This window comes from Crassostrea angulata, unplaced genomic scaffold, assembly GCF_025612915.1.
Source record: "Crassostrea angulata isolate pt1a10 unplaced genomic scaffold, ASM2561291v2 HiC_scaffold_147, whole genome shotgun sequence".
In the NCBI taxonomy this organism is placed as follows: Eukaryota; Metazoa; Mollusca; class Bivalvia; order Ostreida; family Ostreidae; genus Magallana; species Magallana angulata.
This window is the reverse complement of record NW_026441702.1, coordinates 4,996-28,148: the sequence shown is the minus strand read 5'-3', so window position 1 is coordinate 28,148 and position 23,153 is coordinate 4,996. Positions and strand designations below refer to the sequence as shown.

General features: G+C 34.1%; 3 protein-coding genes and 4 pseudogenes across 3 annotated transcripts; 4 read left to right on the top strand and 3 right to left on the bottom strand.

Moving 5' to 3' along the window:
• Positions 1-1,325: 1,325 nt before the first annotated feature.
• On the bottom strand, positions 1,326-2,853 carry LOC128169544 (uncharacterized; annotated as a pseudogene).
• Positions 2,854-3,674: 821 nt separating this feature from the next.
• On the top strand, positions 3,675-5,492 carry LOC128169556 (uncharacterized). The gene is made up of 3 exons (XM_052835672.1): positions 3,675-4,230; positions 4,385-4,427; positions 5,224-5,492. Exons 1-3 carry the CDS (start codon positions 3,733-3,735, stop codon positions 5,241-5,243), a joined length of 561 nt encoding a protein of 186 aa, XP_052691632.1. The 5' UTR covers positions 3,675-3,732; the 3' UTR covers positions 5,244-5,492.
• LOC128169543 (uncharacterized) lies at positions 5,382-7,289 on the top strand. Its single transcript, XM_052835664.1, has 5 exons — positions 5,382-5,399; positions 5,520-5,990; positions 6,271-6,458; positions 6,615-6,909; positions 7,062-7,289. Exons 1-5 carry the CDS (start codon positions 5,382-5,384, stop codon positions 7,233-7,235), a joined length of 1,146 nt encoding a protein of 381 aa, XP_052691624.1. The 3' UTR covers positions 7,236-7,289.
• Positions 7,290-7,328: 39 nt separating this feature from the next.
• Positions 7,329-8,212, top strand: LOC128169542 (uncharacterized). The gene is made up of 2 exons (XM_052835663.1): positions 7,329-7,367; positions 7,568-8,212. The coding sequence occupies exons 1-2, from the start codon at positions 7,329-7,331 to the stop codon at positions 8,210-8,212; spliced, it is 684 nt and encodes a 227-aa protein (XP_052691623.1).
• A 493-nt stretch (positions 8,213-8,705) lies between these two features.
• LOC128169555 (ATP-dependent DNA helicase RecQ-like) lies at positions 8,706-10,308 on the bottom strand (annotated as a pseudogene).
• A 773-nt stretch (positions 10,309-11,081) lies between these two features.
• LOC128169539 (ATP-dependent DNA helicase RecQ-like) lies at positions 11,082-12,215 on the top strand (annotated as a pseudogene).
• Positions 12,216-13,663: 1,448 nt separating this feature from the next.
• LOC128169541 (uncharacterized) lies at positions 13,664-20,263 on the bottom strand (annotated as a pseudogene).
• Positions 20,264-23,153: the final 2,890 nt, after the last annotated feature.

The following is a 23,153-nucleotide window of genomic DNA, read 5'->3' as shown; positions in this document are numbered from 1 at the left end:
TGTTCCAGCACCATGTTCTGATGGTATTGTTTCAGACGTTGAAGTGCAGGGTAAAGGATTACCGCAAGCTGAAGTTTGGCATTGAGAACCGTCGCTGTCATCTGAGATGACTATCGTGTGACTTCTCTTCCCAGATGCGATAGGCACTGAAAGGTAAATACATATGTAATTTTATTTACATAACAATAAAAAGTATTTTAAGGTACATATTGATGATTTAAATGTTTAATATTACCTTTGTGCCTCTCAGCTTTCGGCTTGGGTTGGGGTTCTGCGGCAGCTGTCGACTTTCGTTGGAATTCTGCACAAGTTGACTTGGGTTGCGGTTCAGTGGCAGCTTTCCACTTCAGTTGCGGTTTTCTTATTTGGAACTGAAATTATAATATTATATTAAAATATGTGTACTTTGCATGTATTCATTAATTAAATATTTTTACGTTAGCCATTACTTTAACATTTACCTTTCCTTCTTGCAGACCTTCGCACTGCCACTCCCTTCAAGCTGGAATCTGATTCACTAACTTCTAAAAGTTGAATAAAGGTAAGTACATATATATGAAATTTCTATATGGAAGATCCGTAAAATAACTGTACAAATATTTCTTTATTTAAAGTAGATCCAGTGTTCTGTGACGTCACACTTTTTTGTAAAACTTTGAATTCTTTAAAAATTGTGCAAGATAGTTTTATTTATTTTATGTGAATATAATCACATGGATGTAATTAGAATTATTGGTAGGTTAAAGATATTTTCGCACTTAATTTTATACTAAATTTCCAAATTTTTATATATTTTATCGATGCAAAGGGGAAATAACTCTTTTTCCGACTTTTCTCTCAGTTGTATGTCTAAATGCTATAGTTTTGATATTCCAACGATTAATTTTAAAATATTTTTGTAATTTTAGTTTTCTGATAAATTTCTGCCTACAAGATTTTACTTTTAACAGAAAAAAAAATACATTTTTCTAATTCTAAAATATGCTTTAGTTTATGTTTATCTGGCATCTCAAAAAGTGTGATGACATGTATATTTTTTCTATCAATTGGTGACATTTAAGTCTATTAAGTCGAAATCAGTTCGGATTTTCAACTTTCCTCAGAGAATTTTACGAGTATGGAGCTACCTTAATTTGTATACCTGTGCTCTCTCTTTAGGTTTCAAATGCTGATGGGATGACGATATGTCGCATGCGTGTACATCTGTTGTAAAAGGTAATATTTATCATATCAACATCTGATAATAACTTTTGATTCCTTGCATCAATATGATGATGTGCTTAACAAATTATATTTTTTATTCATAATTTTAGAAATATTACCAGTTAGGGTGTTATCCGCTTCACTGGAATCATCTGAGTCAGAAAACATGGCATGCATCAATGCATCAAAACTGTCCGACATCCTGGCCCGCCTTTCTTTCAATTCCATGGAGGACAACTCTCTGTTTGGTGGAATGGAGGAGGATGTGGTGTCACTTGTAATGACAGGAATGTCATCATGATCTACATCCGATGTTGAAGACTCTGTTTCCGCATCTGTATTTTCTAAAAATTTAAAAGGAAATGTGTCAATCAAACAGCCTGTTATGAAAAACCCATTATTTGAAGGAATTTGGAAGCAAACCATTGCAAGAAATATACCTTACAATAAGTAAGTTGGGAATCTGAAGCCTCTGGTATACCTGTCCACGTTTCGAAAAGGGGTGTTGTGTAATGGTACACAGGTGGCCCAGTGAGTGTGTATATGCTTCTTAGTTGGTCAAAGAAACATGAGTAAATGTTGGTCTTCACATCTGCCCTCCACATGATCTCAGCCAAATGACCCTCAAATTGAGTTAATTTTGTTCCGGCCATTTTCCTAAAGTGATCCTTGGCATGTTTCCACGCACCCTCAATCCTGTTAGTGTGAACTTCCACCTCTTCCTTTGTTTCCTTGTTGACATACGTTTCTTGAAGGAGTATTTGTGCAAAACGGTGAAATGTTGATAGCCGAGATCATTTAGAGGGCAGTATGCGGACCAACCGTCACTGTAAACGCACGACCCCTTTTAAACGTGTTTCTCTATGATGGGAAGGAGTGTACCCTCAGTTCGATCGGACACAGGATATAAAAGGAGCCTATTCGATTCCCTCTCGACTAATCCAAAAATCCATATCTGGAGAAAATGTAAATCCTTTGTTAATTAGACTTCAATGTAAATAATATAGGATGCTTGCAATAAATAACTTAAAGTAAAATATGTACATGTTAAGCAAATGAAATTCAAAAATCTTAACTTGCCTTCAATCCTCTGTTTGGGTTGCCTTTGTGATATTTAACCCGTCGGCCAAATAAGGACTCGTCTATTTCCACAATACCCTGCAATTTAACATTTCTTAGGGTATTGTTGAAATATTCTTTAAACACTTCCCTCATAAAACTTGCCCAATTTACGGCGGTAGATCTGTATGCCATGCCAGTAAATCGTGCACATTGCGCCAAACTGTTCTTCTCCAGATAAGATTTGATGAATAAAATTATGTCTTGTAAAACAAGATTGCTTTTGTCGATGAATGAGTGGGACCTTGATGACTTAGTATGACGCCTATTTACAGTGCACCGAAAAATGGCGCCGCCAGGAGCACGGGAGAGAGCAGCAAGAGCCATCTCGCCGGTACATTTATCCACATGGCATGGAAAAGAAGTTGCCAGGAGGCCATTCTGCCGACACCAGAAGTAAACGTCTTCTTCACTCTGTGTAAATAGATAAAAAAAGTTCCATGGGTTGGCAAAGTCCGCGGGGGTTATATCGGTAATATTGTCCACTATACGTTCCCGATAGCTACCGCCACTTCTTCTAGAGTCTGACATGATTCCCGTGCGTCCTGAGAAGACGGTTGGAAATACGGGTGTTTTATAGAATAAGGGGTGGGACTAATAGAACCGAGTACGAAAGTATGGGTGGGGATTCAAAGACAATATAACCAATTGAAATGCATAACTTGATGGGAAGGGTCAATGGATAGGACAACAACAGTGTTGGCGGGGAAATAACATTACAAGGACCAAATGAATTAGTTAAAATGATAGCAAACTCAGCAAAAGTATAAAAAAAAATTGTTTACAAATTTTTTAATGCTTAAAACATCTGTTCTCTCGATGTACATATCGCCTTACCCGACCGTCTAGGTATTCGTATCGTCTGTTGCTGACGTTCCACGCGTACAGATGATAATTCCTGCCGTTGGAAAATAGTCTAAAAGAATGCACAAGCGTACATTAATTATTTTTGGATGTATATAACTATTGTGAGACAAGAGAAAATATATATTACCTGAAGAGAGCATCGAAATGATTAAATGCTGATGCATCCCTTGCAAGACCTTTCAGTGTCACCCATTCCATAAACAGGAGAGGATCAAGTCCATTAACGTACACAAAAGCACATATTAGAATTCGCTGCCAATGACGGAGAAACCTGGTCCAAAATAGACGCAATCTAATTAAAATTAGATCCTTCACGCTCTCGTATTTGATATGTCGCTGTGAGGATCTAACAACATCCCATACGGGGTCATCTCAGATTGAACTTTCTATTAGCCAATGATATTGCCGATTCCGTGCTCATGGCTGAAAGTTCGGAAGTATAAGACTTACCCACGGCTTACGTAAATATCCGAGGTCTCACAAACGAAAGTATTGCCTGGTTCCCTGTTAGAGTGAGAACCAGGCAACTAAACCTAAACAAAAATGGCGGAGTCCATTACGCCAAGAAAACATTTTTTTCTTGGCGATATGTGCATTGTTTGTGGGTTTTCATTTGTTCTAATTGAAAAAACATCCGACGGAAAGGAGAACATTAACAAATTTTACAACAACAAATTAAGATTGAATAAGGACAGAGTGAGTTGTATCAAAAAGGTAACTGAAACATCAATCGACGTCGACAATTGTTCCAATGCAGGTGTGTGTCGTAAGTGTTACAGAACGATCGAAACTATCTTAAAAACGGACGAAAAAAACAATGATGCGAAACAAAAAATTAAGGACAGCGTTGATCGCGTATACAGGACCCAGATCTTATCCCTGCCATCCCCCAGACGGAAAATCATCACCAAAAGATTGCTCCGAAGCCCTGAAAATGTCAGTCGCCCCGCAAAATCTCTTGCCACAGTATCTTATGTATCGCCTGTCAAAATAGCTCCATTCCGTGAGTTGGGGAATAAAAGTATCAAACAACAGTGCGAGGTAACTTTTTAAAAATGATATTATACAATTGTTCCTGTCTTGTATTATTTACAGTTGTTCCAGACTTGTATCATTTAATTCTTAGTACTCTGACATTACTGATGAGTTTACACAATCCATACTATATTTGTCATTGAATTACTTACATCCACAGATATCCAGTGTCATCAACATCAAAAATGAAAATGAGATGATTGGTATGTACGGTATGTTTTGATTTTGAAAACAAACAAATGAAATCAAGGAACAAAATTATAATTTAGTATATAGATGCATTTAGAAACACCAGGTTAAAACAGATATTTGCTGCTATTGTACAGCCCTGTCTGCAAATGTTGAAGAAAAGCCTAAACTATCATCAAAGAGATCACTAAACTTCAGTTCAGTGAAGCCGACAGATGGATCTGTTGAGGTTGATAAAATTAAAACTATATCCTTTACAATTCAAGTTGATGAGTTCTGTTCCAGTTCAGCTTATCTTAGTGATGTTTATAGTAGTGCAATTGTAGACAAAGACTGTTGATACTAACCCTGTTGATACTAACTTTTTCTGCTAAACTTTAAAAAAACTGTAATGCAAGTTGTAAATTTGAAGTATTTATACAATGGTTCGAATTGTAAAATTCTTTTGTTTTTTTACTAACTGTTGATTTCAGTGCTTTTATATTTGCTTTTTTTTTTCATTATATCCAAGCTCTGATTACTCTATCTTTACAAACTCTATGAAATTTTATGAGAAATAAGGAAAGAGATAAATTAAATCAGAATTACCAGATCCAGAAATAAACTCATTTTGGAATCATTTTTTTGAAAGAATCAACACACATTTGAAGAATTGACATTACAGTAATTATTAAATGTTCTAAGAAATAATGTACATTTTTACATAATCCATATATAGAGTAATGCAGTTTGGTTATTGTATAGTTGAATTGACTAACATTATTCAGATGTTTATTCAAAAATTTACTGCATGTCAACTTTTTTCTCTAGGGTATCATATATTTTGTTGAGACTCTGAAGAAAAACATACCTGGATGATCAGATGTAAGGCTTAATCTTTTATACATAACACAAGAAGTGTTTAATTCTATCAAATTATAATTTTGGGTCATAATGGTATATTTACCAAACTTTCATTTAAATTTAGAATGATTAGTTTATGCACTGTCATTTGATGATGTGATCCTGTAAGGACAATTTAAAATTTGAGTTACACTATAATGAAATATTTAATCATCATCCAAATAGTAGAGAATTTCTGTTAATATGTTAGTATTTTTTTATAGGTTAACATTTATTATGCAAGTGGAAAGAAATCTGCCACAATTTTACTTGAGGAGTACAAAAGTATCTGCAAGGCCTTTGTGGATCACAGTCCTAATACAGACCAGATAATTGTTGAAAATATTGCAAAGCGAGATAAAGTAGTTTTGATAAATGCTGCAAACAAGCTGGTTAAAGAAGAATGCAGGAAAATTTGCAAAAGAGGATCTGGGTCTATTCTGCAGAAAAAGGAACATCATGACTTTTTAAGGTTTTCTTGGGAAAATTACTACTATGAACTTCAAAGTCCCTGTCCTCTCTTATTATCAACAGTGTCTGCTATTGTCTGTGACATACCACCTGCCATTCCAAGCAAGCATTTCATGCATATCATGATAACAGCAGCCATAGGACTCCATAGCAGAAGCCAGGAGTTATCAGTTGTACAGTACTTAATTGGAATGGTTTTAACCCATGGAGGCTGTACGCAAAAGGTATTTCACATACAGCATTTTGTGCACCTTTTAGGTTCCCCAAGCTGAAGCTTAAATCAGTTTTTTTTATCACCTGTTTGTCTTTCCTGAAAGCTTTTAACATTTTCATTGCTTTTTGATAACCTATAAAATATTTTTTTCTGTTAAATGCCTAATACCTTTATATATAAGATGATCAAATTTGAGGGGGAAAAAAGAAATGTATTTTTTGTTCAAATTCTTGTGTGTATGGTACATGTGGTAAATTACACAGTATGATACTTTTTAATAATAAAAAAAGGACATACAGTGCCTATCCACCTTGGGTCTTGCTGTGCACCCGCAAACCCTGCACAGGAAGCTGGCTACCTGGGAGTCAACTCTTAGTGAAAATCTACTTCAAATCAAGGAAGCATGGGCAAATGGAGGTGAAACAAAGTATCAACTTGTAGGAGATAACTGGGATAAAAACATTCTTCCTTCATATAGGTAAATGTCGCAGATTCTTCTGTTAAAAGTGCATTACAATGTAATGAAGGAAAGATGTGAAATATTTTTTGTGAATTCAAATGTGCAAATGCAATGATAATTAATAGTACTAGTACTGGTAATCACTAAAAATTAACAATTTAAAATTAATTATAGGACAACGGAAAGAGGAACACTTTCTTTGCACCTTTTCAATGTGTATGCAGTAGTGGATAGAGTTATTCCCACATCTAAGTCTCCTGATGTCGGCGTGCACACTCAAGTTGACCTATCTCTGCTAACTTTTATCCCCTCGATTGATGAACAAGACATTCTCCTTAAAGAGCTTACATTTCAGTTTGCATCCTCTGTAATTGAACATCATCCAAAACTGAAACAAAATTTTCAGCACATATACCCAATTCACCTCAAGCACAAATACAGCCAGTTTGCCGGACTTAAAACAACTCAGGTATTGCTCATCTTTTCTTTTATGCTATGTATGGATACAATTTAAACTTTCTGCTGAAGCTTGGCTAAAGCATTTAAATGCAAGAATTTTTTTTATCAGCAACACTGGTACTTAGATGCAATTATAAATATTGAATATTTTTAAAATTTTAGTACCCTCTAGGACTGTTCGATTGCAATGAGAACAAAACACAAGAAATTATTCAACTGATGAAAGCATTGTCTGACTTATTTGTTCCAATTAAAGATGGAGATATGGTTGAACCAGTGTTTTTTGGAGGTATTCACCAATATCTTTTTGAGTCTGATGTTGATGATGGGATTTAATGTAGTCTGTTTTCTTTGTTTTGCTTTTCCTCGCACTGTTCATGATTATTTTTGTTCATTTTTTAGGTGACAGACTCACAGATGAACGAGTAAATGGTGCCCAGTGTGCACCGCCTTATGAACTTTTTAGAGGTATGCAAGGTTTTTGTTACGTTTTATGTTGGTCATTATTATGATGTATCATGGTAATGCCTACTTCAGGTTCTTGTATAAAAATTAATTTTCTGAAGGGCTAATGTCAAAGATACAATTAAGGGTTTGATATACATGTATAATCATCATTACTATATTCTAATTTGCAAATTCTAAGGATACATTACTTGGTATTTCAGGCTATCCACAAACTGACCTACGACACAGGAAGTGGGCGTGATCCTTGCACCATGTATTACTATAGAAACCTTCTGAATGCAAGAAATCTGAAGGGACATGTGAAGAATTCTTACAGGCCTTACAAGCAGCTCTTTTATACAGTCCTTGATGCTTTGTGCATTGTACATTTTTTACATCATTTTCATCTTGCTGATCTGGATTCAGAAATTCCATTCCCAGACAATTTTATGCAAATGACCAATGAAGACAAAATAGACTGGTTGAATGAAACCTGCAGAACAATATTGAAAGGTGAATTCTTTGATAATGAAGACGACATTTTCTCCTCCTTGAGAAAAATACTGGAAGATCCAAATCATGAAGAAAACTACTGGGTATCTTGCCGCCAGAATCAGAGATTTCATTGTCATTTCTGTGACAGAAATTATGCTTGTGTAGGATCTCTAAAAGCACACGAAGAGAGAGTTCACAACTATATTGCTAGGGTGCAGAAAAAAACACAGAGCAAAGAACAAAGAAAACTAAAGGACTACATCAGTATGCTGTTCAAATTAATTTTGATTCACAGAAACCTGGATGAGGCCGTAGACATGGGAGACGGAGAACGTTCTACAAGATCTGCGAAATATGAACTTCCCATTTAATTCATCAAAATCACCGGAACTTTCAAAATCTGTCACCTCAGATTCAGAATCTGACACATTTTCATCAGTTTCAATAGAACTACTTTTCAAAAGTCTTTCCAATTGTAACTGTGAACAATCACCACATTTACATTCATCTTCACATATGTCACAACAGGTGTGTTTTTCCATGTCACTATGAATTTCCTGCAGTTCTGAGTCCTTTAGAAAAGATTTCATAATGGATACTCTTCTGCAACTGGGATCACGAATAACACATTTCACATCAGTATCAATGTTACGCACGTTGTATGAATTGTGCAGCAATACAGCACAGGATGGATTACCATCTCTACCAATACGACCGATACCTTGGATAAGGTCTACTGCTGTTAGTGGAGGTCCATAGAGAACAAGTGAATGAAATCCTTGAATATCCACTCCCATGCCAAGAGCACTTGTGGCAATAATTATCCGTAAGTCACTCTGTGGATTTCCCAAATCAGAAATTATTTTGTCTTTGGTCTTTTCTGCAGACTCTGAATGAAACATTGCTACACAGCTAATCAAATTTGGACATTCTGATAAAATATATTGATAAATAATGGAAGCATCCTTTATAGAATTGCAATACACTAAAGACTTTGGGAATTCTTCCTTTAGTGACTCAAGTCCATCAACAAGCCACAGTAATGCCATCTCGACTGAATTGTGCACTTTTTTAACAACAAGTTTAATGTTTGATTTATTTGGTGATAGTGTAATTTCGGCGGGATCCTTCAGATTCAAAAGTGTTAATGTGTTCTTTCTTATTTTTAAAGAGCATGTTGCACTAAGGGCTAAAAGTGGGGCATCTGGATAAAATGAACGTAATTCTCCTAATTGGGCAAACCAGCCCCTAAATGCTTCTTTTCCTTTGTCTGACTGTAGACCCCTGATAAGAAAATCAATAAATTTTATATAACTAGGTTATTGGTAAAATATCAGTTTGCTCTGTTTATATTGAAGTGTAACAAGTAAACAGTAGTATTGGGACGGGTAGTAAATAATTTGAAACTTCACAAAATCTAACATTATTTTTCAGTGCATCTGTAGGAGGAAGGAGATATTCCAGGGGCCTTTATTTCATTTTCATTTATTATCTGCCAAATATTTTGAAAAGCTTCATATTGTGGAAAAGTTAAACCTTTTAAACAGATATTTAATTGGAATGAATGTTCAGTTTTACAATGATATTGCAAAAACCTCTTGAGGAACATGCTGTCTTCTATTATATTTGTACCAAATAAAGTATTATCTTTTAAAAGCATGAGATGCAAAGATATTTTTTAATTATTAAAACTGAAGGATAATAAATATGTCCCTTGAATGGCCTGAAGAATTGATAGTTTTATATGGACAATGTTGTGGCAGTAATTTTAAACTAATGATAAGATTGTATTGCATATCAACAAACATTTCATACCGTTCATAAAACATACCATGTATATATTGTGTGAAATTCATCCACCACTATAAGGGTAACATTTAGCCCCTGGAAAGCTGTTCTCCATTCTGGTTCTCCAACCAATGTCTCTGGTGATGCATAAATCAAATCAATGTCTCCTCGTTTGATTTTTTCATCCATATGTACACTTTCACCTGACAATTTGATATCAATGACATTTACATATCACTAAGTACAAATACAACCGTACAATATACAGGCGCCCCCCCCCCCCCCCCCCCCCCCATCGTTCAATTGACGTTTATAGATATACATTTAAGTCATGATTTTGTAACAATACCTTTGTAGCCCACGTTTAAATGGCTGATGCGGGACATTTTTTTGGTCTGGTCCTTCATCAAAGCTATCAAAGGAGAGCACACTAAAACGTGGACTGAACCGGGCCCCTGGTTCATTCGCTTCTGAGCGGCTGCGTATAGTTGAAAAGGCAAAGACTTTCCAAATCCTGTTGGCAGGACAGCTATACAATCCTTCTTTTCTGCTGCGTGTTTTATTATCTCTTTCTGTTCAGGTTTAAGTACACTTACGCCAAAATCTGGTAAGATTTCCAAAACAATACTTTCCAAACTGAGCGCCGCCATTTTTACGATACAACCGAGAAGTAGTTTGAAACCGATTATATGATTGGTTACTTTCTAAAATTTGATTGGCTACTATTTTTTTCGCAAAGTTCAATCTGAGATGACCCCGTATGGGATGTTGTTAGATCCTCACAGCGACATATCAAATACGAGAGCGTGAAGGATCTAATTTTAATTAGATTGTCAAAGTAGGGAAATCCTTCAAAAATTAGATGTCGGTCTTATTGTCTTTGATGAATTCCATACTATTGCCACATGGTAAGTCTTTTCTAAAGTGTGATTATGCGTAAAACGTAAAGACAAGTTGATATTTATAACATGAACATCTATGAGGAACTAGAAGTATGTTTACAGGTACACTGCTGGTGTACACGTATGTGTAACACAATCTTCAGTTAAGTATCACTGTTTCGGCCAGAAATATTTTTGCGCATAAAATTTATAATTTGATTAGGAAAGGGACAAGCGTTTACCGCCATGAAGTTTTATATCTACACATGTTGTACAACTTGTAGAATTGCATGGTATGCAGAATGTATGAGGTAATGCTCATACAATTATGCAATTCTGCTTGTTACACATACCGTATTCATACATGTAATCCTTGGTAAGAACCTCGTAGGTTGTTTAGAACTTGTGTTCGAACCATTTGTATATGTTTATGCAATAAAATATGTTCAAATTAAACCAATCATACATGTACAGTCATGTTCAAATGCATAACCTCTCTAATAAAAACATTTTAGTAAAAATGTGAAAAAATTATTCAACATAATAACAATTTTAATGTGCCTATATAAATAAATGATCAAGAGTAAATTGGATTATTTTCAGGGGAGGAATGGGAAATGAAGACGATGCATTTCGGAAATGGTTTCGGCATTTAGGAGAGTTGCGGTCAATGTTTCCGAATGCAGTATTATAAACTTTAAGCGCAACCTGTTATGTTATTGCATCATAATTTGTTTATTGACATAAGCGACAGTCTGTATCAGATGGTTATCTGTGATGTAAGCATCTTGTCACGTGATCATATTCAGTAAAGAGTTTGAACACCATTTTGAGTGTTGTGACTTTACACAACCTGCACAAAAACAATCGAGAAAAGAGTGCTTAATGTATTGGGAATTGATAAGAAAAATGTGAAATTTTTTAGATTGTCACCAAATAAAGAAAACATTAAATTTGTTGTAAAAAATGTGCCAAATTCTGTAGGAGCGGCTATGTTTTGGCTTATGGAAACTTTGAACAACCTTAAAGAAAAATTTCCAAGGACTGTAATTTATTGCAACTCTATCAAGGATGTTTCAACCATTTATAACTTTTTAACAAGTGAAATCCCTGATAGCTTAAACTATGTTCAAATGTATCATTCAGAAACACCATCAGACTGCAAATCAGAAATAATAGACAAACTTGGAAATGACAGTTCTCTTAGGATAGTATAGCCACAAGTGCCCTTGGTATGGGAATTGATGTTAAATTCTGCAACAGCGTCATAATTTACGGACCTCCTGTAAATGTTGCTGATCTTATTCAAGAGACGGGGCGAATAGGTCGAGATGGGCTACCATCTGTGGCAGTTGTACTGTATAATTCATACCAGTGTAAACAATTAGATACAGAAGTTAAGACCTTTTTACGAACAGATGTGTGCAGACGACAAACGCTTATGGAGAATTTTCATACCAGTGCTGAAATGGAAACTGTAAAGAAGTCTTTAAATCAGCACCACTGCTGTGATATTTGTGCAGAATTGTGTACTTGTGGACATTGTATTTTATTACCAATTGAAAAACTTATGAATTGTGTCACATCAGAAGATACAGCCAAAGATACATACAGCAGTAGCGACAGTGAAACTATTTCATACTTTTATGAATCTGAACAATTTTCATGTCTTTCAGAAAATAAAGATCAATAAATTTATTTTGACAATTTTTCATGTCGTTGAGTTACTAGTTTCTTGACTTTCATCAATATTCATTTTATATTTTCATTTATCGAGTTGATCCACAAAATTAGATGTTCATTAAAGATTTTTTATATTACATTGTATCGATATTATCACTGTCCACAACATTACTGTTCATATCATTGAAACTGATTTTCACAAAATTGATGTCCACTAATAATTGATTGAAACCACAGAATTATGAAATATATAAAAATTCAATTACAATTCAGTTATAATTTTCCTTTATTAACCATGTTAACTTGTATGTTTTTGGCAAGTTCAATTCTAGTCTTGATTCCTAAAATCAAAGAAACTTCTAAGTGTTCACCTCAATAAATAGAATAATTTTGAAATTATGAAATAAAATGATGTGAAATTTTCAACATTTCATAACTGATATGTCTCCTCATCAATAACACAGATAAAGTAAAACAACAATGATTGAAATCAATTACCCGTGACGAAACGTCAAAACATTGGTATTTTTCTGCGCATGCTTAACATGATTGTCATTATTTTGTGATTCATTTTAGTGTACGATGATAGTTTATAAAGAAAACCACTTAACATGGCCAAAATCATGCGCGGATCCAGAAAATTTTCAATTCAAAAGGTATGAGCAAAATTGAACCAAACTGGAAATGTAAATGATAATGAGAATAGGTCAACATCTCGGGTCGCAACCAGAGGTCAAGGTCAATGCATTGTTCTTAACAATTTGAAATTTAAGTGGAAATCAGTCGCCATGACGGCAAGACAAGTAAATACATTAATATACTGGGTGAACACTTATAAGTTTTGATGATTATAAAACTGGTAATGTGATAAACTTAAATATGTTTGTTTCTTAAACGACAAAAAGGCAATGATGGTAAATGTCTAAATATTTTTGTTGGTAGTTTCTTATATGCATCTATGAACGGATTTTTTGGACAAACAATTGCTCTACATGTCAGAGTTCTACCAGGTATTTCACTGAAGGCAGAAATTTCAAATAATTCATTTGCTGTTTTCAAAACATCTTTCTTGTAGCTTGGGTATTTATGAATTCCTTTTCTGTTTTTTATTTCTTTTATCATGTCTATGTGCTTAATTGCTTGTATGAGATGAGGATATTCTTTGGAATGCTTGAGAATGCTGGTTTTGGTATGATGTCCACTGCAAGCCTGTTTTGTGTCTCTGTTTAAAAGTTCGACATATTCATCTAGTGCCATGTTGTTGTTGGCTCAACCACTTAAGTTTACAAACCTGTTAGCGATCAACTGTTCCTGTTTGTCTGCTTGTAATGTACCAGAAACTAAGGCTGTCAAGTGAATGCTTCCTATCAGATACTTTGTTTATTTGGTTTTGTTATATATGGGCAATTCATATTTTGCACTTCTTACTGATCTATGGCCATCACCCATATCCACAGCTGTGTCTAAATTTTAGTGAAGTGCACCTAGTTTAAACAAATGCACTACATAATCAAAAAGTTCATCTTTGTTTTCATCATTTTTATCTCCTTTAGGAGAGGAGTCAACATACCCATGCATTCGAGACTCATGGGTCTTTAAGCTTTTGATAAAAGCATAACTTTTGTCACAGTGGTGGCACTGAAATCGATTTTCAACAGCAGTGTTGATCCAGTAGTTTTCAACATGGTGTTCATCTTCAAAAACATTTCTCAATTCCTGCACTAAATCTGTATTTTCAAAAAAATAGTTTTTCACTATTCTTTCACTCACTTCATTGATCCACGAAACTTTTCCTTCAGAGCTACTCAGTTCTGGCACAGGTATTTTCTCCTCTGTGCTACGTAGTCCAAATTCTTTAAAAAACAGCACACAACACATTGCATCAAATATGGTATATAGTAGGAATTTGTAAGCTCTGTTGGAATTTTTGACTTCACCCTTCACATTTCTGGCATTTAAAAAATTTCTGAAATATGCAAATGTCCCTATATCTCCAGCTGAAGTACTTTTGTATGTCAAGGTGCAAATTGCCTACAAGGTAATGACACAAATCAAATACCAGGTAACCTTAATACAACATAATGTTTCAATACTACCTATTAAGGTAACATTGTAAATGAAAGATATATAAAAGGTGTTGCATTAAAATATGTTTTTGCTTTCAGCAACATTTACAATTGCACTGAATTTATTACAGGAACTTTTTCATGTCAGAAAATGTTTTCAAAATACTGGTGATAATTAAATAATTCATTATTTAGAAAAATCCTCCAGGCCACATTTGAAGAATTGTTTGTTATTAAATCCGATGTGAAGTACATGTACCTTACATGACAAAGAAAATTCTTACTACATGTAACAATCTGAGAATCACATTTTTATATCAAAATATCCATCTCCGAACCTAACTAGAGCTGTCCTAATGGGACTAATACCCCCGCTAGGCTAATTTCAAATGGGACAAATAATTGAATTGAATAATAAAGGTTTGGAACACATACAAAAAAAAATTTCTAGAATTGTAAAAAAAAATAAAAAAATTAGTTAACAAAGAAAAAATAAAATCAAAATTGTCAGAATTTCACTGTAAATACATATCTATAAGAGTAATACATTTACAAATGTATGTATTTGATGATATATTTTCTTAATTTAATTGATTTAAAGAAAAACCAACAAAATGACAATAACCCCTCCCTTTTGCAGTGAATAGAAATACCGGTAGCCAAGCAATGCTCTTCTGTTGATAAAACTTTCAATATCTTACTAATAAGAGTCTTGACAGATGCAATTAGTTGTTTCAAATTTTCCTCACTTTCTCCTATGGCACAATGGAACTCCATATCAGAAAATTGATCCCATAGGACTATGATTTTCTTTGATGAACTTGTTAAATTTAATAAACTCCCAAAACATTACCATAATTACCATACTATGTAAAAATATGTAAAAAAAAAAGAAAATTTAATATTACAAACAATTTTAAAATTGCCAAAACACTACAATCATATCAGTAATTTTGAATTTCATTTAAATTAATGCCCAATAGGGTCACTTCATCAATTTACTTGACAAATAAATTTAAACAACCTCTAAAAATAGTTTAACATCTTTATTAATAATTATATTAATTATTTCCTTATAATGATAGACCTTTTGGTTTACATGAAACAGTTTTAAAATAGCCCCAAAACCATCACCCACTTTACAGATTATCAATTTCCCCTAAACACATGCTCCATCTGAACCATGGCTCAGATAATGGCTCCCTTGGGACAAATGAATTCAGCCACACCTGTCTTTGATGTTCTTATTAGCTCCTAAGAATTTATCATTGACAAACAAAAACTTTGCATTGTCAGTTCATAGAATACTTATAAAAAATATTTTTTTTTTATTAATTAAGACATAAAGACAAAAAACTTCATCTGGATGTATTTATATAAATATATTTTAGAGTGTTTTCTATTAATTAATTAATAAAACCTGTAAGGATTACCTCCCTTACTTTTCAACATTAGTGTACAATATATAGAATAAGGAAAATGAAAACTGTCATAAAATCATTAAATCTTGTCTGATCTTAAAAAAAACTGCAAAAAAAAGGTGCACATCTTCAGATGGTGTTCAACATATGTACAAATTTTCAAACTGTTCCATGCAGTAATAAAAAATTATATAGGGGGGACAAAGTTGCGTCTACAGACAGACGGACAGACAGACAGACGGACAGACGGACAGGGTGAAACCAATATACCCCCCTAAACTTCGTTTGCGGGGGTATAAAAACCATTTTGAAATAATGAGGTGAGAGAAGGCCAACAATTTTCAGCAGCCTCAATAGCTAGTTTTAAAACATAAGTATGGTACCTCAAGGAAATTCATTAAGCGATGGAAATCTTCGATCTTTGAGATGAATCCTCTTAAACATTCTAGAGGAGTAGCAGCATTTGTCATGGATAACTGAGCACACTGGATCCTTTTATCTGTAAGGCGATCACCTAAACAAGAGGCCCATGGGCCACATCGCTCACCTGAACAGCAGTTCCTTGTAACATTACATTTCGTAGCATATGCTTTTTCTATTTTAAACATTGAATCCCTTTCTGGGGACCCAGTTATGGTCCGAGGTTTATGGTTGGCTTGAACAACATAAATAGTAACATAGGAATGAAAATATGTAGCACTGCGGTGGGACCGCACGTACACAACCTGAAAAACTGAACGTAGAAGAGTTCCACTTCAAGAGGAATAACTCTCAGACTGTACAGAACATCAAGAAAGATAATTCTTGGTTCCACTACATTAGAGTTTACACAATTTGAGGATCCTTGCATAGTAATCTCACAAACTGTAGCATTATAGTTCTCGAGAAAAACTTTTTAAAAACATTTTCAATATATCTTTCTATGTTAAACTTTGAACCCCTCTTGGGGCCACAGTATTAGTCCAGTGCTAAAGTTTTTATTATTTGGAATCTACATTATTTAAGGATGCTTGCATAGTTATCTCACAAGCTGAAGCATTATAGTTCCCAAGAAAAAGATTTTTCAACATTTTCCCTCTTTATTTCTATGCTAAACTTTGAACACATCTTGGGGCCCCAGTATTAGATTGAGGTCACGGCTTTTATAATTTCGAATCTACACTATTTGAGGGTGCTTATGTAGTTATCTGACAAATTGATGCATTGTAGTTCTCGAAAAGAAGATTTTTAAACATTTTCCATATATACCGGTACTTCTACATTTAACTTTAAACCCATCTTGGGTCCCTAGTATTAGTCAAGGGGTCACTATTTTAAAACTGTAGAACCTTCATTATCCAAGGTTGTATGCATGATAGTAATCTCACAAATTGAAGCATTGTAGTTCTCGAGAAGAAAATTTTTACCATGTTACCTTTATATTTCTATAATAAACTTTGACCCCATCTTGGGGCCCCAGTATTGGTCCGGGGGTCACGATTTTACCAATTAGGAATCTACATAAGCGAAGGATGCATGCATAGAAATTCCACAAACTAAAACATTGTAGTTCTTGAGAAGAAAATTTTTTAAACTTTTCCTTTATGTTTTTTAAAATGTTTAAATTTTGAACCCCTCTTGGTGCCCATCAATTGTCCGGGAGTTACAATTTTTTAAATCTACATTATTTAAGGATGTACATGTATGCATAGTAATATCCCAAACAGTTGCACTATAGTTCTTGAGAAGAAGATTTTAAAACATTTTCCTATATATGTTAAAATCTAAACCCCTACTGGGGCCCAACTTTTTGTTCGGGGGTCACGATTTTAACAATCTTCACTATATATACAACCTTTTGTGTATGTATTGGCATTTTTGGTGAAGTGGTTCTTGAGAAGAAAAATTTTTAACATTTTTCATATGTATTTCTATGTTAAACTTTGAACCCCGCCTGGGGCCCCAGTTTTGGTCCGAGGGTCACGATATTCACAATTTAGAATCTTCACTATGTTTACAAGCTTTTGTGTAAATATTGGCATTTCTGGTGCAGTGGTTCTTGAGAAGAAGATTTTTTAAACATTTTCCTATGTATTTGTTTGTTAAACTTTGAACCCCGCCTGGGGCCTCAGTTTTGGTTCGAGGGTCACGATTTTTACAATTTAAAATCTTCACTATATATACAAGTTTTTGTGTAAATATTGGCATTTCTGGTGCTGTGGTTCTTGAGAAGAAGATTTTTTAAACATTTTCCATATGTATTTCTATGTTAAACTTTGAACCCCGCCTGGGGCCCCAGTTTTGGTCCGAGGGTCACGATATTCACAATTTAGAATCTTCACTATATATACAAGCTTTTGTGTAAATATTGGCATTTCTGGTGCAGTGGTTTTTGAGAAGAAGATTTTTTAAACATTTTCCTATGTATTTCTATGTTAAAATTTGAACCCCGCCTGGTGCCCCAGTTTTCGTCCGAGGGTCACGACTTTTACAATTTAGAATCTTCACTATGTTTACAAGCTTTTGTGTAAATATTGGCATTTCTGGTGCAGTGGTTCTTGAGAAGAAGATTTTTTAAACATTTTCCATATGTATTTCTATGTTAAACTTTGAACCCCGCCTGGGGCCTCAGTTTTGGTTCGAGGGTCCCGATTTTTACAATTTAGAATCTTCACTATATATACAAGTTTTTGTGTAAATATTGGCATTTCTTGTGCAGTGGTTCTTGAGAAGAAGATTTTTTAAACATTTTCCATATGTAGTTCTATGTTAAACTTTGAACCCCGCCTGGGGCCCCAGTTTTGGTCCGAGGGTCACGATTTTTACAATTTAGAATCTTCACTATATATACAAGCTTTTGTGTAAATATTGGCATTTCTGGTGCAGTGGTTCTTGAGAAGAAGATTTTTAAAGACATGCACACTATACTTACTGTTTCGCAATTATCTCCCTTTTGAAAAGGGCTGTGCCCTTAATTTTAACAATTTATAATCCCCTTCCCATAAGGATGCTTTGTACCAAATTTGGTTAAATTTGGCCCGGTGGTTTTTGAGAAGAAGTTGAAAATGTGAAAAGTTTACAGACGGACGGACAGACAGACGGACGGACGGACGGACGACGGACAACGGGTGATCAGAAAAGCTCACTTGAACCTTTGGTTCAGGTGAGCTAAAAACTGTAGAATAAGACTAATTATAATATATTAATATAAACAAATAAAAAATATATATATACGGTTTACGGGTCAAGATCCTGTCCAATTTTGAAATACTTTGTTGGTTTATTTTTAAATACATGTACTTGCCTCCCAAGAAAACTTTTTCCACAATTTCACCATCTTTGACAGGAACATACTTTTGAGAGAATTCCATTAACAGCTTGATGACATCCTGTGTGTTTTGCTCACTGCAATCAAATAGGCCGAGTGGAATCTAAAATAATAATCCTCCTCCATCAATTTAGTGTGAATAACGAATTTAACTTATTGCATAAGCTAAGTAAGTTAAGGAGGCTGGGATGTCAACAGATTAATAATCAGATTTTTTATCAAATTTTCAGATACGATTTATTAAGGTTTTATTCAATGTAGAAAAATTCCATAAATTTTACCTTTTAAATCTTATTACATGTACTTTCTTATATGCTTATACGGAGCTCTTCTAATAAAGGAGGCCGGTGCAGTCTAAAAAATGACCACAACCATCCAGCCCTCTAATACATGTATTGCATAGATTTTAAGAAGTGTTTTGCTGTTGGTGTACACTTACCTGATGAGTTTTCAGTCCTGCCTGTGCACTATATTGGTGTTCTAGATGCTTTGGGTAAATATTTTGAATGTTTTTAAGTTGATCTATATTGTTCAGCAATGCAGTGGCAACTATAAATGTCAACTCCTTGCATAACAAATTTTGGTCCTGCATAGATGGGATGAAGTCAATACACTTCAAGTCATAAGGATTCTGGTTTGGTCTTTCAACACACACTGGGTTAATTCTGTCCACCACACATACCACTTGAAACAAATGGAGCGATATTGTCTTCTGCTGTGATGTTCTATATGAGGGCAAAATATTTCTATCCCAGTTGTCGCCAACTAACTGATATTTTTTCTTTTCTCCACGTACCCAGCCTTCTCTGATTTTTTCAACACTCGTGTACAGGCAGTCTTCCCATGATGCTTATTTGTTGGTTAAGGACTTGGATGTCATAGTAAGACCAGTTCGGGCCAATCTGTCTATATCCTTCACAAAAAAGTACATACATGTAAACATGAAATTATTTGATTATTATGTTTTATTTTCATAAAAATTGTAAAACTGAAATGCTCATTCAAAAATATCTGTTTATCCTGTTACAAAAATGCATACCCTCCTTGTACATCCTCCATGCATAAGACCAAATCCACAAAGAAACTGGGTCAATGACATCTGATTGTATCTGCTGTGTAGAGCCATTGATATAGTGTGCATCAAGTTTAGAAATGGTTTTCCTTCTGGACTTAGAGGGACATCTGACAGCATTGATGAAACAATCCTCAATGTATTTGGTGCTCTTAGTGTGAGTTCTTGGTGAAGTTTGTCCCAAGTGAAATACAGAATATCATGATGAGCCCGAGCTTGTAAAATTGAGTTTGAATTCTTACAACAGAGTTCTTTGCATTCATTGGCAACAACTGAAGCTGCTCCTGTGCTCCTTTGTGTGCCTCATTTGTAATTAACTGGGACTTCTTGCCAGTATTGTAGTATATAGTAATCTAGGAAAAACAAAAATTCATGTGATGTATCAAAATATTAGCATCTCAATATACATGTTTTATTTATGATACCTAAATTAAAATAGTTTACCAAATTCCAATATGAAATTTTTCCACTAAAATGTTCACTTTTAAAACTTTACATGTAAGCTATTGTTTCAACCTAATTCTATAGACTTACCATAATGTTTGAACCCACATATGTACATGTACCTGTATGTGTACATGTATGAAACAGGTGTCTGAAACAACTGAAACTGAAAAATAAGTCTATGAAAACAATTAGTAATAATCAAACAATAAGTATCCATTCATTTATAAAGAGGACGATTAAAATGTATATTAAATAAAAAATATAATTTTTGTGAGTATTTGGAATGAGGAAAAACAGAGTATTTGTATTTTCATTTTTAAAATACAAAAGGGCTGAATTTAATCTTTTACATAAAGATATCATGAAATAAGAATTTTTTTTTTTACAGTTTTTTTTTAACAATCAATTACAATAGAGAAGATCATCCTCCAAGTAGTAAGAATCATTTAAAATAATTAACCTTCCTCTTGACAAAGACTGATATTAAAATTGCAGGTTAATTAAACAAAATTTACACCAGAAAGAAAACAAAACTCAACAATGGTGATAATGCATGTATCTAATGTAAATTTAGTTATAATTTACCATTTTACAAATCACCAACCTACATGTAAATTTGGTTTTAAAATACACACATGTGCAGATTTAATGAAAACTTAAAATCTTCTAACTTTCTGAGAATGTAACATTTTTTTATCCAAAACTTAGCTACATTGTATCTGTTTTCTTGGTAAATAAACGACCATATTCATTTTTTTTACTTTATCAGTTTTGATATATAACGGTATTATAGTGACATTTCAATTACCATGATTACATGCATCACCATATTCAGATCTTGAAAAATTGTTTACAAAAAAAAAAAAAAACACACAAAAAACAACAACAAACAAAACGTGCATGAAATTAAATATACCTTAACTACTCCCTCCATACAGGTGTCTGTGGAGAAGTCTTGTTCCAGGGAACGCATGGCTTTCTGCTTCGGCACTATGGTCTCTTTCTCACTGCGAGGGACAATATTTACAAATGTCCTAGCACTATTTGGTAAGTCAGAAAATGGCTTTAAGTGACTCAGTGATAACGGTCGAACATAGACCGGAAAGTTCGAGTTTTCTTTCATTCCTGTTGTTATCTTCAACGGTTGGGATGTCCCTGGACTTTTCAATAGACGCTTCTCCATATTAGTTCTCCTATCTGAATTTACGTTAACCATCACATTTCTAGCCAACAGGAGCTCGTCTTTTAATTTCTTAGCTTCTTTTTCGAGTTTTATAACTCGCTCAGTTGACTGGAAACATTTGACACAAGCGCCATTCATATCTGAACTGTTATCACTTACTTGTATATCACCTACAACGTATGTTAGGATTTTTAATCTTTCCTGAGAAAGTCTTAGTTTTCTGTTGAGATGTATAGTGATTTTAACAGTTCCGTCACTTTGTTGTTCTTTCACAATAAAAGAAAATCCACATACCACACAGCTATTGTTACAAAAATATAGGTTTTTCTTGGCGTAATCGAACCTGGGTTCATGGGGGCGGCCATGATTACTCTTCTCGATGTCTCTCTTAAGTTTTCTGTCAATCTCGATTAACCAAGAGGTGTTCCGAAATTTTTTAATGCGCTTAGAGAAATTCTAAGCGATAAGCTGATTGGTTAACTCGTAGGTCATTCGGAGAATGACCCTTACGAGAGTTCTTCAGACCCTACAACAAAGTGAATTAGTAGAGGCTGGCTTATGTCTGACTTTTCTTTTTGAGAAGTACCATAAAAGAAAATTAAAGAGCAATTTTTTTCTCATTTTTTTTAATTACCAAAAGTTATTGCATTAAACATACTGATCCAACAAAGTGTTAAGCTGAATGTTCTACCTGTACTGATGTAATCGAACTCTTACAGCAATACACATTTGAAATAGTCACCGAGTGTCCCCATTTGGAGCAAACCCAAAATATGATTACTGGAACAAACACCTGAAACTTAATACATGTATTCGTGTTATGGAACAAGTTAAGCAATGTGTAAGCAGACCTTGGCAACTAACAAAGAAGTTCTGATCAGATGTTGTACTTAATCATTTTTTTCTATCTTTGTGATAGCTCGTGCAATAAAAATGCAACAAGACTAAAAAACTGATCATTTTTTAACATTTCAAACAAGCACTGAGTGCCGTCACTTGGAGCAAATTCAAAATATGATTAGTGCAACAAACTGCCGAAACTTAATATATGTATTCATGTTATGGAACGATTTAAGAAATGTGTAAACAGACCTTGGTAACTAACAAAAACTCTGACCAGATGTTGTATTGATTTTGTTTTCTATCTTTGTGATGGCATCGTTGCCATTTCCGTGGGTTATCTTGACATTTTTTATTATCAAGATGAAGTCTTCGAGGTCATCAGCATCATTAATTAGGCTTTCTTTGCTGCATGACTAAAGGAAGTCATTCAGAACATGTTGTGGAACAAAACAATTTGAAACACCGTTCTGCAACAAACAGCTTAAACTTAACGAGGCCGGGTCTAATTAGTTCTGCCCTAGATTTTTTAAAGACATTTTTTACCTGAATTTCTATTTATATAATTATTATTTTAAGATTAAAAAATAAAACATTTACCACACCGTTTGTTTAGGGGGTCAT

Bases quoted from the DNA above. Each gene is read 5' to 3' on its own strand.
- LOC128169542 (XM_052835663.1), top strand. From the start codon at position 7,329: ATGGTGCCCAGTGTGCACCGCCTTATGAACTTTTTAGAG. The intron at 7,368-7,567 runs GTATGCAAGGTT...TTGGTATTTCAG, and splicing joins GCCTTATGAACTTTTTAGAG to GCTATCCACAAACTGACCTA.
- LOC128169543 (XM_052835664.1), top strand. The intron at 6,459-6,614 runs GTAAATGTCGCA...AATTAATTATAG, and splicing joins AACATTCTTCCTTCATATAG to GACAACGGAAAGAGGAACAC. The intron at 6,910-7,061 runs GTATTGCTCATC...TTAAAATTTTAG, and splicing joins CCGGACTTAAAACAACTCAG to TACCCTCTAGGACTGTTCGA.
- LOC128169556 (XM_052835672.1), top strand. From the start codon at position 3,733: ATGGCGGAGTCCATTACGCCAAGAAAACATTTTTTTCTTGGCGATATG. The intron at 4,231-4,384 runs GTAACTTTTTAA...TTACATCCACAG, and splicing joins GTATCAAACAACAGTGCGAG to ATATCCAGTGTCATCAACAT. The intron at 4,428-5,223 runs GTATGTACGGTA...TTTTTTCTCTAG, and splicing joins AAATGAAAATGAGATGATTG to GGTATCATATATTTTGTTGA.